This window comes from Syngnathus acus, chromosome 6, assembly GCF_901709675.1.
Source record: "Syngnathus acus chromosome 6, fSynAcu1.2, whole genome shotgun sequence".
NCBI lineage: Eukaryota > Metazoa > Chordata > Actinopteri > Syngnathiformes > Syngnathidae > Syngnathus > Syngnathus acus.
Window position 1 is genome coordinate 6,137,678 of NC_051092.1, and position 17,975 is coordinate 6,155,652.

Here is a 17,975-nt window from a genome sequence, read left to right on the forward strand (position 1 = left end):
GTTATCGGCTGTTTATGTCACTCCTCTGTCCAAATACGTCATCCATTCCCTTGCAAATAATGAGAGGACTGAGCAAGGGAGCATAACTGTAGTGATGACTTTCACATGATTTTTGTCATTTTGGATCCGAAGCCCTGCCAAGTAAGTGTGCTTTAGATATATTAGCCTTTTGATTTAATTGTGACTTATGTGTTTGAGCCTGTGAACATTCTGTGTCTTGTTTATCAGGTGATGGAGAAAAGACGTTGTCGGGTCCGCAAGTTTTGTATGCTGTGTGTCCTTTTAACCTTTGTCTCAGTAGCAACCATTATCACTCTGTGGACTATTGCCCTGTCAGGAGGAGATGAAGGTGATCATGCTGTTGCTCCTTGGGACAGGTATGATTGTTGGCCTCAGGAGAATTTTAACAGTTTAGTGATGTTCATAAGAGATCTTTTTTTTCATTCTTTTCATGTAGATTGAGTTGCTTGGTTAGTCAAGTCACCAGTCACCACTTCGCTTTGATATGATAATTGTTTTAGGATTAAATAACAAGCATTGTTTGTCAGTAAATTTGCAAAGAAATACGTACACTCACACAAGGCTCAAAACACCCCTTCCTTATTAAGAAATACTTATTACTCAACATTAGATTTAGCCCAGATATTTAATCATGTGTGTATTGGATACAATTTCACCAGTATTTTTATACACTGAGAGAAAAAAACATAACATTGCAGTCTCTCTAAGAATGTTTCTACTGAACACACTCGCAATCCAAACAGAATTACTGACATGATGCAGTACTCTGATATTTAATATCTTACAAGAAAATGCAAAATATGTGCATACATGTACATATTAAACCTACTGATATAACAGGCTCTTCACGTCAAAAACTTTGCTTTTATAGTTGCTCTAAAATCAGCTTGCAGTAATAGCAGCAATATTCTGTACTGTACAATGTTTTGTAAAATTGGTCACACCTTTGGCGAGAAGATTCCGTCAACTCCATACCAACTGCAACATTCCATTGCTTTTAAATGCTAAGCCTAAATACTGAATGCACATCTGACTAAATACTTAGTTTTCTGAAAGAAAATTTAAATTCATTCGCTGACATGACATTCATTCAACACACTGGAAAAACATTTTTCCAGTATACTTAAATCTCACAAAGGTTATTCGAGCAACAAAACCATTCAATGAATTTCGAATTCATTTATCTTCCATCTATCCTTCCTCTTCAACTGACCTCAAGATAAAGACAGATTATGCGCTGGACTTGATGCCAGTTAATCAATCATCATTTATCTTATTATTTCTCAGGTCAAACTTCCTCTTACGACTGGGGTTAACGTTGTCATGACTGCTTAGCTTCTCTCTCTCTCTCTCTCTCTCTCTCTCTCTCTCTCTCTCTCTCTCTCTCTCTCTCTCTCTCTCTCTCTTTATAGCTATTATTTATTTTATATCCTATACTTACATGACTATGCAGCTCCACTTTTATGATTAGATAGGAGCCGTGGGCTTTGATCCTCTCGGCATAATGATTTCATTCCTCATTACAATTTATGTGTTGTTGTTATTTAATGAGAGAGGCTAATTTTACTTGAGCTGGGCCCACAGTAAATGTTTTGTCTCCCCAGGTATCGTCTGCCCACTTCTCTGATCCCTCTTTCATACAACATTACCTTGTGGCCTCATTTAAGCCCTGACCCCGACTCTGGTCTCTTCATCTTCACTGGTGAGTCACAGCATTGGATAGTTGTCAAGAGGGATACATTACTGAAATGTTGCTATTCTGTCGAACCAGCAAGTGCAGTGGCATGAAAAAAAATATTGTAGCAACCTTGTATAGTTCTTTAAATTCCGATTGTCTGGAGAGGCCGTGAAAGTAGCAGGAGTGTGGAAGTTGAAGGGTGACAGTGGGAGAGGAAAGACAGGCTAACACAACACTTGGCATTGTGGTGGTTGTTCTAGTGTGGTTTCGGCCAACAGTAACCTTTTCAGATTTTTTTTTTCATAACAAAGATTGCTGTGAGGTCACTGTTTGACCTGATAATGTCTGCAAAGTTACAATACTTCCCCATCACAAATTCAGAGTTTTATTTGAATAGGTTCACTACTTTGTTCAAGATTGCCAAAGAAATACAGGTATCAGACAATGATAACCCAAGTAAATATAAAATGTAATCTTGTTAACACTGGCAGAGCTAAGGTTAGGATTAGGGTTATACGTGGGCCTAAAATATGCTTGGAACCTCCAAGTGTCAGGCCACATTGTTGACGTTTGGGTATGTTAGATCAGTGTTTCCCAACCTGTGTGCATGTGCCATGAGAGATGTTCAGCTGTGCCGTGGGAAATTGTCCAACATTAAAGACCGAGCGCATTGTAAACAGGATCGCCAAACCACAGGTCAGCCACTTGCTTATCGTGCATGCGTGGCAAATCGGAGAATCTTGAGATTTCATGTTGTGGCATCGGCACATACTCAGTTTATGTGTGTGTTGCTGTTAGTGTTGGCTCGTGAGTGAACGATTCGATCAAAAGAGCGATTTTATTTTCAGTGAACGAGAGTGAACGAATCACTTCCTAAAGTGAGTCGTTCTTTTTTCAGTTCATATGACTTCAACCAGTAAGTGCCGGTAATGCGCATTGAAGCTGGTGCCACCTCGCCGTAAATTAAAACGAAGAAGAAAATGACGTCACTTCCCGTTCACGAACGAGTCGTGAATTGCATTTCCCGTTCAGCAACTGAACGGATCTGTGAGTGAACGAGTCAGTGAGTGAGTGAGTGAGTGAGTGAGTGAGTGAGTGATTTGCATTTCCAGTTCATCGCGTGAACGGGTCAGTGAGGGAACGAATCCTGACTTTCCCGTTCGCGAACGAGTTAATGGGTGAACTGCCATCCCGTGCATCAACGGATCAGTCAGTGAATGTGTTGCGTCTCCTGGCGTGAACTATGGAAGCCAGAATGTCGATTTACGATTTGCCAAGGAAAGAAAGAACCACTCGCTGAAACACCACTTCTTTTATGCACGTTTTCTCCAAGTTAACGGCTAACTTTATTGCATGAAGGGATGCACGTTATGCAACAACGGGGAGATTATGCTTCTCTTTGGGTCATCTTGATTTTATAACACTTGTAGTAGTTTTTAAATAACGTGTATGCATATATACGCCTAAATGTTGTTATCCAATACATTTACTGCAATTTCACATTGGATTGCAGGTATGAAATTTACTTTTATTATTATTATTATTTTAATAAACATTTATGTTAAAACTTGTCTGGTGTTTTATTCCTTGTTTTTATATTCGCCAATTAAAACATAAAAATCTGACATTTGGTTAACTGCTTTATATGACAACATGTGTAGGTACACCTCATGAACACTTCAATAGGTACACTACATGAGGTCCAAAAAAAAAAAGAATAAATAAATAAAGGGTTAATTGCACAATAAAAGCACATTCAAGTATTTTCTCACACCTGGGATTGAACCAAGACTTTACCGAGCACGAGCCCGTGTCACTAACCAGTCGGCTGCTTCGACATGACAGGTTGCACTCGTATTTACTGTTTTGTACTAGTGATGTGCATCACAGGCCAATAGGGAAAAAGCTTAAGTGAAAGTGAAAAGTGCCACACCCGCCCTCACCCCCACCTCCTGATTGGCTGTTTGAGCTGTGACCTCACTTGGACACTCCATTAGGTACACCGCCATTTTCAAGTGTACCTAATAACAGGCCACTTTATTAGGGAAATACACGAGGTGAATCTTGGAAAACATATTGGAATGCGGCCCCGAGGACTAGAGTTTGACACCTGTGACCTTTGACCATGATATTTCCCTAATAAAGTGGCCTGTTATTAGGTACACTTGAAAATGGCGGTGTACCTAATGGAGTGTCCGTGTGATTCCCTCGTTAAGTGCACCTGCGTGAAAACTTTTTGGTCATTTTCACGTTCTGAGGAGCTAAAACTTTTCACGCAGGTGCACTTAACGAGGGAATCACACGGACACTCCATTAGGTACACCGCCATTTTCAAGTGTACCTAATAACAGGCCACTTTATGAGGGAAATACACGAGGTGAATCTTGGAAAACATATTGGAATGCGGCCCCGAGGACTAGAGTTTGACACCTGTGACCTTTGACCATGATATTTCCCTAATAAAGTGGCCTGTTATTAGGGACACTTGAAAATGGCGGTGTACCTAATGGAGTGTCCGTGTGATTCCCTCGTTAAGTGCACCTGCGTGAAAACTTTTTGGTCATTTTCACGTTCTGAGGAGCTAAAACTTTTCACGCAGGTGCACTTAACGAGGGAATCACACGGACACTCCATTAGGTACACCGCCATTTTCAAGTGTACCTAATAACAGGCCACTTTATGAGGGAAATACACGAGGTGAATCTTGGAAAACATGTTGGAATGCGGCCCCGAGGACTAGAGCTTGACACCTGTGACCTTTGACCATGATATTTCCCTAATAAAGTGGCCTGTTATTAGGTACACTTGAAAATGGCGGTGTACCTAATGGAGTGTCCAAGTGAGGTCACAGCTCAAACAGCCAATCAGGAGGTGGGGGTGAGGGCGGGTGTGGCACTTTTCACTTTCACTTAAGCTTTTTCCCTATTGGCCTGTGATGCACATCACTAGTACAAAACAGTAAATACGAGTGTAACCTGTCATGGCGAAGCAACCGACTGGTTAGTGACACGGGCTCGTGCTCGGTAAAGTCTTGGTTCAATCCCAGGTGTGAGAAAATACTTGAATGTGCTTTTATTGTGCAATTAACCCTTTATTTATTTATTCTTTTTTTTTTTGGACCTCATGTAGTGTACCAATTGAAGTGTTCATGAGGTGTACCTACACATGTTGTCATATAAAGCAGTTAACCAAATGTCAGATTTTTATGTTTTAATTGGCGAATATAAAAACAAGGAATAAAACACCAGACAAGTTTTAACATAAATGTTTATTAAAATAATAATAATAAAGTAAATTTCAAACCAGCAATCCAATGTGAAATTGCAGTAGATATATTGGATAACAATATTTAGGCGTATATATGCATACACGTTATTTAAAAACTACTACAAGTGTTATAAAATCAAGATGACCCAAAGAGAAGCATAATCTCCCCGTTGTTGCATAACAGCGCATCCCTTCATGCAATAAAGTTAGCCGTTAGCTTGGAGAAAACGTGCATAAAAGAAGTGGTGTTTCAGCGAGTGGTTCTTTCTTTCCTTGGCAAATCGTACATCGACATTCTGGCTTCCATAGTTCACGCCAGGAGACGCAACACATTCACTGACTGATCCGTTGATGCACGGGATGGCAGTTCACCCATTAACTCGTTCGCGAACGGGAAAGTCAGGATTCGTTCCCTCACTGACCCGTTCACGCGATGAACTGGAAATGCAAATCACTCACTCACTCACTGACTCGTTCACTCACAGATCCGTTCAGTTGCTGAACGGGAAATGCAATTCACGACTCGTTCGTGAACGGGAAGTGACGTCATTTTCTTCTTCGTTTTGATTTACGGCGAGGTGGCACCAGCTTCAATGCGCGTTACCGACACCTACTGGTTGAAGTCATATGAGAAGCATTGAGACGTCTTCGGCTCCTCCATGGTCCCTTCTGGGAAGAAATCCTAGCTCCAACAGTGTCAATATATACTAAAACATGTGATGTCTTTTCCCATCAGGCACATCTACTGTGGAGTTTAAGTGTGCAATAGAAACCGATCTGGTCCTGATCCACTCAAACAAACTCAACTATACTGTGCTGGAGAACAAACACATTGCCCGGCTTCGTGCTTCAGGTGTATTCACACATCAACACATACTGATGAAGAGGGATTATGTCATGTGATGCCTTGACATCATTGTTGTGCTTCATGTGTTCTACTATGTGTTGTTACAGCTCTCAGACTTTAAGATGCAATGTTTAATGATTGTTTATATGGAGTTCATATGAAGTTAAACATGTCAAAAACTGGTCAACTGTCAGTCACAGGGCAAAAACAAAGACACACACCTTAACGAATGACAACCTCACCCCACTTTGAACAGTATGTTCAATCGAGGACTTTTGCAACAGTTCAGTTCTGGCAAAGCTCAAGGAGCACACAAAATCGAACACAGTGGCCCATATGGGGGTCGAACCCATGACCTTGGCGTTATTAGCACCACGCTCTAACCAACTGAGCTAACAGGCCACATTTTGGTTTGCGTCTGGTCAGCAAATGTCCCCAAAAGTCCTGCCTTGCTTTAAACATTTTTAATGAGAGGAGTGGCGAGGGATTTCCTTTGAGTCTGCTGAAGATAAAATCATACACAATGTATGACACCTTCGTGATGGACAATATCAACCCATGAAGAACAGTATGTTCAAGCGAGGGACTTTTGCAGCTCAAGCAGCACACATAAGTAACGACAGTGGCCCATATGGGGGTCGAACCCATGACCTTGGCGTTATTAGCACCACGCTCTAACCAACTGAGCTAACAGGCCACGTTCTGCCTTCCGTCTGGTCAACAAATGTCCCCAAAAGTCCTGCCTTGCTTTAACATTTTAATGAGAGGAGTGACGAGGGATTTCCTTTGGGTCTGCTGAAGATAAAACCATATACAATGTATGACACCTCAGTGATGGAAAATATCAACCCACTAAGAACAGTATGTTCAAGCGAGGACTTTCGCTGCATTTAAGTTTTGGCAAAGCTCAAGGAGCACACAAAATCAAAAACAGTGGCCCATATGGGGGTCGAACCCATGACCTTGGCGTTATTAGCACCACGCTCTAACCAACTGAGCTAACGGGCCACACTTTGATCTGCATCTGGTCAACAAATGTCCCCAAAAGTCCTGCCTTGGTTTAAAAATTCTAACATTTTAATGAGAGGAGTGACGAGGGATTCCCTTTGGGTCTGCTGAAGATAAAACCATATACAATGTATGACACCTCAGTGATGGAAAATATCAACCCACTAAGAACAGTATGTTCAAGCGAGGACTTTTGCAGTATTTCAGTTCTGACAAAGCTCAAGCAGCACACATAAGTAAATACCGTGGCCCATATGGGGGTCGAACCCATGACCTTGGCGTTATTAGCACCACGCTCTAACCAACTGAGCTAACAGGCCACATCGATCTGCAAGCCTGGTCAACACATCTCGCAAAAACTCCTGCCTTGGGTTTAAAATTGTAACTTTTTTAATGAGAGTGGTGGATTGGGGTTAGGGGTGAAGCTTCAGTTTTTTTTTTTTATACATTTCCTTTTGGGTTATGGAAAACGGTTAGGGATAGAGGAGTTGTGGGTTAGGGTTATTTTTTTTTTTTTAGGAATTTCCTTTACGCTTAGTTGTTATTTTTAGGCATTTCCTTTTGGTCTGCTGAAGATAAAACCATACAACAAGTAATGAGACCTCAATGAACGAAAACCTTAACCCACTAAGAACAGTATGTTCAAGCGAGGACTTTTGCAGTATTTCAGTTCTGACAAAGCTCAAGCAGCAGACATAAGTAACTACAGTGGCCCATATGGGGGTCGAACCCATGACCTTGGCGTTATTAGCACCACGCTCTAACCAACTGAGCTAACGGGCCACATTTTTGTTTGCGTCTGGTCAACAAATGTCCCCAGAAGTCCTGCCTTGCTTTAAAAATTCTAACATTTTAATGAGAGGAGTGACGAGGGATTCCCTTAGGGTCTGCTGAAGATAAAACCATCGACAATGTATGACACCTCAGTGATGGAAAATATCAACCCACTAAGAACAAGTATGTTCAAGCGAGGACTTTTGCTGCGTTTCAGTTTTGGCAAAGCTCAAGCAGCACACATAAGTAACGACAATGGCCCATATGGGGGTCGAACCCATGACCTTGGCGTTATTAGCACCACGCTCTAACCAACTGAGCTAACAGGCCACAAGATTGGGAAAGTCTGGTCAACAAATGTGGTAAAAACTCCCACCTTGGGCGTAATTTTTAATGAGAGGAGTGGTGGGTTAGGGTTCGTTTTTTTTTAAGCACTTTCTTTTGGGTTAGGGTTAGGCTTAGGGTTTTTTAGGGCATTTCCTTTTGGTCTGCTGAAGATAAAACCATATACCACGTGATGAGATCTCAATGAATGACAACCTCAACCCATTAAGAAACAATATGTCCAAGTGAGGACTTTGGCAACATTACAGATCTGGCAAAGCTCAAGGAGCACACAAAATCAAAGACAGTGGCCCATATGGGGGTCGAACCCATGACCTTGGTGTTATTAGCACCACGCTCTAACCAACTGAGCTAACAGGCCACACCGTTGGGAAAGTTTGGTCAACAAATGTCGGAAAAACCCCTGCCTTGGGTGTAATTTTTAATGAGAGGAGTGATGGGTTAGGGTTAGTTTTTTTTCAAGCATTTTCTTTTGGGTTAGGGTTTTTTAAGGCATTTGCTTTTGGTCTGCTGAAGATAAAACCATATACCAAGTGATGAGATCTCAATGAATGACAACCTCAACCCATTAAGAACAATATGTCCAAGTGAGGACTTTGGCAACATTACAGATCTGGAGCACACATAATCAAAGAGAGTGGCCCATATGGGGGTCGAACCCATGACCTTGGCGTTATTAGCACCACGCTCTAACCAACTGAGCTAACAGGCCACAACGTTGGGAAGGTTTGGTCAACAAATGTCGGAAAAACCCCTGCCTTGGGTCTAATTTTTAATGAGAGGAGTGGTGGGTTAGGGTTAGTTTTTTTTCAAGCATTTTCTTTTGGGTTAGGGTTTTTTAAGGCATTTCCTTTTGGTCTGCTGAAGATAAAACCATATACCAAGCGCAGAGACCTCAATGAAGGACAACCAATATGAATGCTGGTCGACAAATGTCCCAGAAACATCTGCCTTAGTTATACAACTTGTAAGTTTTAATGAGAAGTGGTGAAGTATTTTGTTTAAGTCCATTCAAGTCAAAACCATGTAATACAAACTGATAAAACTTTACTGAAGGACACTGCTGACATTGTCTAAATAAGTTTGTTTAAGTATGTGCAATGTGATTTGCCGACTATTTCAGTGCATGGTTCAAATAAATGGTAGCGAGCATATCTCACTTGTTTGTATTTTTATGCAGGCAATGGTTACGTTCCAAGTATTAGATCCACCTGGTTGCAGCCAAAGACACAGTACATGGTGGTTCAGCTAAATGATATTTTAACCAAAGACGAGACGTACCTTCTGCACACTGAGTTCACTGGAGAGCTGGCTGATGACTTAGCTGGCCTTTACAGAAGTGAATATGTGGAGGATGGAGCCAGAAGGTATATTCTACTGTATATTTTCGTGCAGTATTTTAAGATTTGTTTTGAGTGAGGTAAAGTCAGGTGCTCAGATTGATTATGACTCATTCACAGGATTATTGCTAGCTCTCAGATGCATCCAACTCACGCAAGAAAAACCTTTCCTTGTTTCGATGAACCAGCTATGAAAGCTGTTTTCAACATAACTCTCATCCACCCACCCCAAACTGTAGCCTTGTCCAATGGCAATGAAACAGGTCAGTTTTAATTACAGCATTTATTCATATTGTATATAGGCTCTCTGCCACTTTTGCTTTACACGTGAATTATTGCAAATATTAAAATGTGTTCTATATACAGGAAATTAATTACTGCCCATCAATCTACCTTCCTATGGAATGTAATGATTATCATGTAATCATCATCCAAAAGCAAAACATCTTTAGTCATTAAGAAAAAAATATTGTTACACTCTCAAATAACTACGCACATTGTAAGTATTTCATTTTTGGCATGGTGAGAGTGGAGGATGAAACTCAACAACATGTTGATGTTAACTCCCTTCACAGTCGTCCTTTATTTGATTGATCCTTTGTGTTCATTTTAGAGGCTGTTAACACCACTATTGACGGCATAGCTGTGACAAGGACCAGATTTGAGCCAACGAAGAAAATGTCAACATATCTATTGGCTATTGTCATCTCAGACTACACACACCTCAATTCTATGCAAGATGACATCTTGGTAACTCATATTAAGAATATATCTATATATGTTTTGACATCACATTTGTGAAAAATATTTTCTGAAAATTAAGTATTGAGTTTAGGTAAACATGAATACAGCTACTATTCTGCTGTCTCCAATTACTGTTAACCCGCAGGCTATTAAAAGGTGAATACATACTATATATATAAATACTTGTGTTATTTTCATTTATTTTCTTCATTTAGATGAAAGAAAAGTAATGTGTGGACTAAAACATGGGTGTGTTTTCAGTTACGTGTCTGGGCCCGGAGGAAGTCCATGGAGCAAGGACAAGGAAACTATGCGCTCAGTGTGACGGGACCCATTTTGGAATTCCTTCAATTCTATTACAACATCTCCTATCCTTTGAGGAAGTTGGGTTAGATTAGGAGAATAGCCGTCATACACAAATACAATTTTCCCCTTAAACTTACACTTTTATTTCTTAAATAAGAATGATTCTGGAGTTCTTCATATTGTTCACCTACATGTTTTTGATGCCTCCAAAGACCGTCAAATCAATACTTTTTCTGCTGCTCTATCTCATAGATCAAATCGCTCTGCCAGACTTCTATTATGGGGCGATGGAGAATTGGGGTTTGGTGACATACAGAGAAACCAAACTGCTATACAGCCCTTTGACCTCCTCCAGTCAAAATAAACAGAGCACAGCCACCATCATTGCCCATGAACTGGCACACATGGTCTGCTGACACACTTAAAATGAGTCCTTCAATTTGACTGAATCAGTAAAGTTGTGTGATTTTATTCTCTGATGCAGTGGTTTGGTAACCTGGTGACCCTGAGGTGGTGGAATGAGGTGTGGCTCAATGAGGGCTTTGCTTCTTATGTCTCTTATCTAGCAGCTGACTATTATGAGCCAACATGGGGCTTGGTGAGGACCTTATTTCAATCTTTCTATTTTTGTATTTGCAGCTTGTTTTCTTGCTAATGCACAGTAACGATTGCTTGACTTCATTCAAAAACCACTGCAGATATTGGGCCACTTAGACAAACAGATTTTACATTTTTTCATGATAGTTGTTCAAGTCGTCAGAGTCTCACTTGTGTGTTGTCGCTAATGTTACTGTTTAGAGTGGTATGATGCGCTTGTACATTTTTTTCCCCCCTTCCTACATAAATCTCTTTTGTGAACACCAGAAACTGATTATATATCCCTGTTTCTTTGTTCTAGAAGGATCAGATCATTCTCATAGAAACCCACAGAGCGTTTGCAGTTGATGCCTTGACCTCCTCTCACCCTTTGTCTTTGAAAGAAGACAGTATTCTACTGCCTGAGCACATCAGTCAGCAGTTTGACACCATCTCATACAGCAAGGTTTAACACACGCACACGCACACACACATACACACACACACGCGCATGCATGTGCACGTACTGTAGGAAAAGCTGTGACGCTCCTATAGCTAAAGCCAAACAGTGACAGGGTTTTTACTCTCTGAATCTGGATTTACCACCTCTGACATTTTCCAAGATTAAATGAAAAAGTTACAAATACATTGTTGCAAGTTTCAAAACACAACTTTCTGTTCCCTAGGGTGCAGCAGTCTTGAGAATGTTGTCTTGTTTCCTGTCAGAGCCCGTCTTCGTCCAAGGAGTCAATGTATGTATCGTTCTTAGAATTGATATAGAACAATTAGCAATGTTGTTCAGAACCCATAAATGACGTAATTTCCAGACTATAAGACGCTGCTTTTTCCACAGGCTATATTATACTATATTATAGTGCGGTGCTGCTTATCTATGGATTTATCATGATTTTCATAATAATGTAAAAATGATTTGTTTTGGTAATACAGGAAATAGAAATGAGCACATTTCATTTAAAACACGTGCGATTTATATATGAACAAAACAGGATTTTCCCCTAATTTTTGCTGGTGCAATTTATATTCAGGTGCAGATTATAGTCCGGAAATTACGGTAATTGCAAATCTAATGCAGCATAATGTGCTTGTCTTTCTTCTCCAGAAATACTTGAGCCACTTTGCCTACAGTAACACAATAGGAAATGACCTATGGGACAATTTACAAATGGTAAGGAGTTTGGTTTAGTTTTATTTTACTTATTGCAGAGCCTATAAAGAGCCAAAAATTGTATTGAATCTACTGCATCTTTTTCGTCATCATTGCTATTGGTATTGATTTAAGTTCAACATTAAGTTCAAATCCCAGGGAATAAAAGCTTCCGTTAAAATCTGATATGGTCAAAATGCACAAGTGATCATATGATGAATAGTGTGAAATGCATGGAAAACAACACACACACATATTAAATACCATATCAAACATAAAACTGCAAGTTGTTTAGGTAATTTTATATTTGGTTTTGTAAAGCACTTGTAACTATATCATATGACAAGGGGAACACAAAAATATTTACTGTAAATGTAGTGCGGTTTTATGGATTCTTCAAAAAAAACATAATATGCTTAGATAATTCCAATGTGACAAGTGGTGCAACTGAGTACCATGAATATGTCAGACAAAAATGGGGCAATCTTTGTCAACAGGCGGTGAAAGCCAACGATATATATCTTCCTCGTCAAGTTCATGACATCATGAATCGCTGGATACTCCAGATGGGCTTCCCTGTCGTTACCATTGATACTTCTACAGGACAAGTATCTCAGAAGCATTTCTTGCTGGACGCTCAGTCCAACAGATCCTTGCAATCACCATATAAGTATGTACTTCACTCTTTTTAAAATAAATAAAGAAATAAAGAAAAGAAACTGTATAAATAGATTTGACAAAATATAAAAATATATATGCTTTACAATTTGCTTTTATTATGAATTCTACAGCTATGAGTGGCTAATTCCTATTCAATGGATGAAGTCTGGTGAGGTCCAAAGAGATACCTGGTGGCTGTTGAAGAAAACAGGTATGGAACAAATATCTCTCTGTAGATGCTCAAGTTGATAGTCTGACCTACACTGAAGGGCAAATCTTACATTGTTTTAGCATTGGCTAAAACGATTTTTAACATCAGTCCAGGAACTATTTTTATTAATTTTTTTATCATCCACTTTGCTCCTTTTAGCTGTAAACATGAAGATGAAGAGTGACGGCTTGTGGATTCTTGCTAATATCAACGTCACAGGTTATTATCGGGTAAATTATGATCTAGGAAACTGGGAAAGACTTCTTTCTCAGCTCATCAAAGATCATCAGGTACAGTATATCAACTCTAATTAGTTTGTGGTTCTGTCTTCTTTGTGGACTAAATATATACGCTAACATGTTGTGTGCGAACATTCAAATCTCTTGTGCAGGTTATACCACTAACAAACAGAGCCCAACTTGTGGATGATGCCTTTAATCTGGCCAGGTAGAGAACTCAAGTGTGTCTGTAATATTTTTGCTCCGTTCCCAATCATTTACAGGACATTTGTTAAAATCCACTACAACATTAAGTTAACTAAATTGTTAGCAAATTCCATCGATTTTCTTTTTAATTTCCATTCCTTCGACCAATTAAATTCAAGGATAACATTCACTATTTCCCAGCAAAACATAACAGAAAAAAATGAAGACAAAAGTACCTCTGAATAGTGAAAAAACTGGGAAGAAGATTCATTCATTATTTCATCACCAAGTTATCAATTCGATAACCCATCGGTCAAATTTAGGTATTTCTGTTCCCTTTGCAGAGCTCATCTCGTCTCTGCCTCACTTGCTCTGAGAACAACATCTTATTTATATGCTGAGACTGAGTACATCCCCTGGCAAACTGCTTTGAATAACTTTGACTATTATTACCTTATGTTGGACCAAACTGAGGTCTACCACCCTATGCAGGTACGTAAAGAGTCACTTTTAGACCCATTGTCATGTTTGTTCTACTCTGTAGTTTTGGAAAGTAACATTTACAGTCTGTACTTCACTCATCTCTCTGAAACACTTCCAGGAGTACATGAAGAAGTTAGTCACACCTCTCTACCTGTATTTCAAAAACATGACGTCAGATTGGATCCAGATTCCTCAGAGACACACAGACCAGTGAGTATATCAGGTTGTCCACACCTGGCCACTTACAAATATGGGGAAAATATACTTACAAGAACAACACAAAGGAGGCCATGGTAATGGGTATTACCTGTTTAATCCCCCACATGGCTTCCACTAGTGCAGTGGTTCTTAACCTGGGTTCGATCGAAGGTCCGAACACACTTGATTTATCGTGCAAATTCGTGATGACGTATCTAAACTGGCTCGCAAAGGCAACAGCAGAAGTCACACTAATTTGCAGGTATGTACTTTGTTGTGAGTTCATGCATTGTGTTGGTTTTGTTCTCTGAAGAAGGTGATGCTCATGCACGGCTCATTTTGCGCACCAGCAAAAACATCTACTATGTCCTGAATTTGAAAAAAAACTATTTTATTTTTCACTAAAGAGGGGTTCAGTGAATGCGCATATGAAACTGGTGGGGTTCGGTACCTCCAACAAGGTTAAGAACCACTGCACGTGATAGGTCCATACTGCGTTGAGGTTTCGGACCATGCATGAAGTACTAATACTGTTGAAGTTTGACATTTGTTGGTTGTCGTGGAAAATTGTAGCTTATTTGCTGATATGACGTCATTAAGGTCGACAAAGCTTTTACCTGTTCAGGAGCTTTAATGATATATTAATAATCCAATACTTGCCTGAATCTAATTTGATTTGTAGTCATGGTAGCATTTTGATAAGAAGAATTGCGCACCAAGCTGATGGCCATGTTGTTTCTCCCTGCAGGTACAATCAGGTGAATGCCATCCAAATGGCCTGTCAGACTGGAATAACACAGTGCCAAAAATTGACCAGCACTTGGTTCGAACAATGGATGCAAAACCCTCAACATAACTCGTGTGTTCTTCATAATACATGTTATACTCCACACAGTACTCATTTAATGTTGTTGAACAAACACACAATGCAACCTTCATTGTATTTCTCGGACAGGATCCAGCCACACCTGAGAGATGCAGTATACTGCAGTGCCATAGCATCTGGGGACGAGGCGGAGTGGGAGTTTGGCTGGGCCCAGTTTAAGAATGCATCTGTAGCCAGTGAGGCAAATAAACTCATGTCTGCCCTAGCGTGTAGCAGCAACACACAATTGCTGGAAAGGTAAGTACATTTTATTCATTCGTGCTTTGAAGACTGATTTTAATAGCTGTTGTCGGGTTTCACAGGTATCTCTCGTACACATTAATGCCAGATATGATTCGAAAGCAGGATGTCGCTACAGTCATTGGGGCTGTGGCCAGCAACAGACTGGGTCAGGAATTAGCGTGGAATTTTGTGAGACTTCAATGGGACTTCATGTTTAATGGGTAAGTCTTGCACAGTCATGGATAATAGTGCTTAATGGATGTGTGCTTTTAATTGAATTTGAACTTTTGTCGTCTGGTTATCTCCTGCTTTTTGGTTGAACAGAACAGCACAGAACATTTGACTTTCCTCTTTAGTGATTTCTTTTTTGCTTGTGACCTATGGCTTCAATTGAGAAATTGAATTACAGTGGTACCTTCATTTATGAAATGAAATTTCTGGCCAAAATTGGAAACACAAACTAGCTTCTGTTATGGCTCTACAAAATAAAAGGAGAGTTGCTGATGAACTTTAACAGAGAAACAGTGAAAGTAGCACGGAGGAGATGCCAATACTCGCCAACCGAACTAATACCAGATACCGTTATGCCACTTAAAGGCACATGAGCACGCAAAATGTATTTAACTTTTGGCTCAATACAGCTTAATACAGATACCTGCTGGATGTCTGCCTGTTAAAGTGTTCCAAGATAGTCCAACCATGGAGCCCGAGGGCAGACCTTGAACATGAGAGCCTGGGTGAAGATAAGCAGAGGAAAATAGAGTTGAAGCTGTTCCCGTGTTCTTCTTTCCAGATATGGTGGTGGCTCCTTCAATTTTGCCTCAATCATTGATGACGTCACAGCAAGGTTTTCCACACCTGTCCACTTACAACAGGTCAGTCAATGTAAAAAAATCATGATGTATTGTAGTCCTGCATCTGTCTGAACTATTTCTCAAATTTCCTCTGGTAGCTGGAGGATTTTGTGACTGAACACCATGCCACAGGCTTTGGTTCAGCAACTATGGCAGTGGAGCAAGCAGTGGAGAGGACCAGAGCAAATATCAAATGGCTAGAGCAGAACAAACAGGAGATCCTCCACTGGTTCACCAGCCAGACAGACCAGTGAAGATTTTGTATCTCGACAAGATTTGATGCAAACGTAATACTTAACATTATGTCACTATGGAAATCACCTGATAATGGCCCAATGTTTTCTATACACACACGAAAATAAAGTAGCAGAGCATGTGTGTGTGTGTCTGTGTGTGTGATCAGCAATGCATTTATGCATAACACTTACCCGTTAAGATTTTGTGACTTTTGCAACTAAGACAAAGTCACTGGTTTTATTAATGAATTGAAAACCACATTTATGTTGATGTTAAAGCCAGGGGAAGAGTGTGACCACAAATACTTTTTACGGGAGAATGTCACTATTTTACAATTACTGCACCCGGGCCTAAACTTTGTTCGGCTTTGGGAGAGAAGCTATGCTCATGCTAGAATTTATACTTACAAAATTGTGGTTTATAGTAAGAATTTAGTATTACAAACCAATGTAGATCTACAGTCGATATAAAAAGTCTTCACCTCTTATTCTGACTTGTAAAACGTAATTAAAAAAAACGAGCACATGCCTGTTCATGGTCTTGCTCGCGGGAGTTTTTAAGGTGGTCTTATGAGGGTTGTCCTTGAAAGGCACACATATTTTTGTGTGCTAGCCAGATGGACCCTGGCTGGTATTAGCAAATGGTCGGGCTCTGTCCGACCATTTGCTTAGGCAGGCGTTACGCAGGGCTCCTTCTGGTGAATGCAATTGTCAGTGCTCATGAGGCAGAAGTAATTCAGGAGTTTCTGAGTGATGAAGGCATATGATGCTATTGATTGGCCCCTCCTTGAAGCAAGCATCGTTGCTTCCACTGTCTCCGATGCAGGAGACCTTGGTAGGGGTCTGGCAGGAAAATCCGCTGGAATATTCCTAGATGAGGGTAGTTACAGCAAATCATTTTTGTCAATTGTTTTGAAGCTGGTCTCCAGAATATTTGCGGAGTCATTTATGGCTATAAATTGGCATCAAAGCTTATTCTGGTCTCTTTTTAGTCATATGCATCTTCAAAGATTACAATATCTGATTTTATATCTGAGTTTATGTCGAAAGTACAGTAGGAGTATGCATGTGTTGTGTTTTTCGGTCATGGAATAAATAGATGTACTTCAAAGACTGCAAAGCATGGACAATTTTGCTTTAATGATCAGATTTGTCATTGCCACAAATACACATGTAATAAATAGAAATCAAATTATACCAAGAACCACCAATAAAATGAAAGACAATCATTTCAATCACTTGCACTTGGAACAAACAGTAGGCTTTGCTTTCACTTCTTCCAGACACAAATATTGACACGGGAAAATTATAAATATAAGCCATGAAAACTGAATGTTACTATTTCATTGTCATAAGCAATTTGGTTATTGGTGTCATGACATCAAAAAAATACTGTCACCGTTTGATGATTTGCCCTTTTTTTCCCTTCACTGCAGCAACAATTATGATCGAATCAAAACAGTGTTCTGATGTATGTTTTATTTATGGAATATCATTTTCAGTCGATGGCAAATGGCAAAATAGCCGCCCCCTCAAATGGATATAATATCTTACTGCCTAACTCATTCAAAAGATGTCGAATTTGTCAGAATGCCGTCTTTAGACTAGTGTGGGTACATACAACATATTATTGTAAAGAATATTTTGGAGTCGCCTTCCCTTTTAAATTTGTAAAACTATCTGCAATAAAATAATTGCTGATAAACAGTAGTACAAAATATGAAGATCA

At 39.9% G+C, this 17,975-nt stretch overlaps 1 protein-coding gene and 8 non-coding genes across 9 annotated transcripts; 1 reads left to right on the top strand and 8 right to left on the bottom strand.

Moving 5' to 3' along the window:
- Nucleotides 1-35: 35 nt before the first annotated feature.
- LOC119124557 (aminopeptidase N-like) lies at nt 36-17,628 on the top strand. The gene is made up of 24 exons (XM_037254661.1): nt 36-141; nt 229-377; nt 1,626-1,723; nt 5,703-5,819; nt 9,121-9,307; nt 9,401-9,543; nt 9,894-10,030; nt 10,286-10,412; nt 10,583-10,737; nt 10,815-10,928; nt 11,229-11,372; nt 11,593-11,658; nt 12,027-12,092; nt 12,569-12,741; nt 12,863-12,942; nt 13,102-13,232; nt 13,334-13,389; nt 13,712-13,859; nt 13,969-14,060; nt 14,797-14,907; nt 15,004-15,171; nt 15,237-15,377; nt 15,950-16,031; nt 16,109-17,628. Exons 1-24 carry the CDS (start codon nt 106-108, stop codon nt 16,262-16,264), a joined length of 2,877 nt encoding a protein of 958 aa, XP_037110556.1. The 5' UTR covers nt 36-105; the 3' UTR covers nt 16,265-17,628.
- On the bottom strand, nt 6,142-6,215 carry trnai-aau. The gene has a single exon. It is a non-coding gene; the product is annotated as a tRNA-Ile (tRNA).
- trnai-aau lies at nt 6,437-6,510 on the bottom strand. Its single transcript has one exon. It is a non-coding gene; the product is annotated as a tRNA-Ile (tRNA).
- trnai-aau lies at nt 6,748-6,821 on the bottom strand. The gene has a single exon. It is a non-coding gene; the product is annotated as a tRNA-Ile (tRNA).
- trnai-aau lies at nt 7,068-7,141 on the bottom strand. Its single transcript has one exon. It is a non-coding gene; the product is annotated as a tRNA-Ile (tRNA).
- trnai-aau lies at nt 7,531-7,604 on the bottom strand. Its single transcript has one exon. It is a non-coding gene; the product is annotated as a tRNA-Ile (tRNA).
- On the bottom strand, nt 7,852-7,925 carry trnai-aau. The gene has a single exon. It is a non-coding gene; the product is annotated as a tRNA-Ile (tRNA).
- trnai-aau lies at nt 8,228-8,301 on the bottom strand. Its single transcript has one exon. It is a non-coding gene; the product is annotated as a tRNA-Ile (tRNA).
- On the bottom strand, nt 8,579-8,652 carry trnai-aau. Its single transcript has one exon. It is a non-coding gene; the product is annotated as a tRNA-Ile (tRNA).
- Nucleotides 17,629-17,975: the final 347 nt, after the last annotated feature.

Excerpts from the sequence above, each read along its gene's own strand:
- LOC119124557 (XM_037254661.1), top strand. The coding sequence starts at position 106 with ATGATTTTTGTCATTTTGGATCCGAAGCCCTGCCAA. Across the intron at positions 10,929-11,228 it reads ATGAGCCAACATGGGGCTTG|AAGGATCAGATCATTCTCAT; the intron begins GTGAGGACCTTA and ends TCTTTGTTCTAG. Across the intron at positions 13,233-13,333 it reads AGCTCATCAAAGATCATCAG|GTTATACCACTAACAAACAG; the intron begins GTACAGTATATC and ends TCTCTTGTGCAG.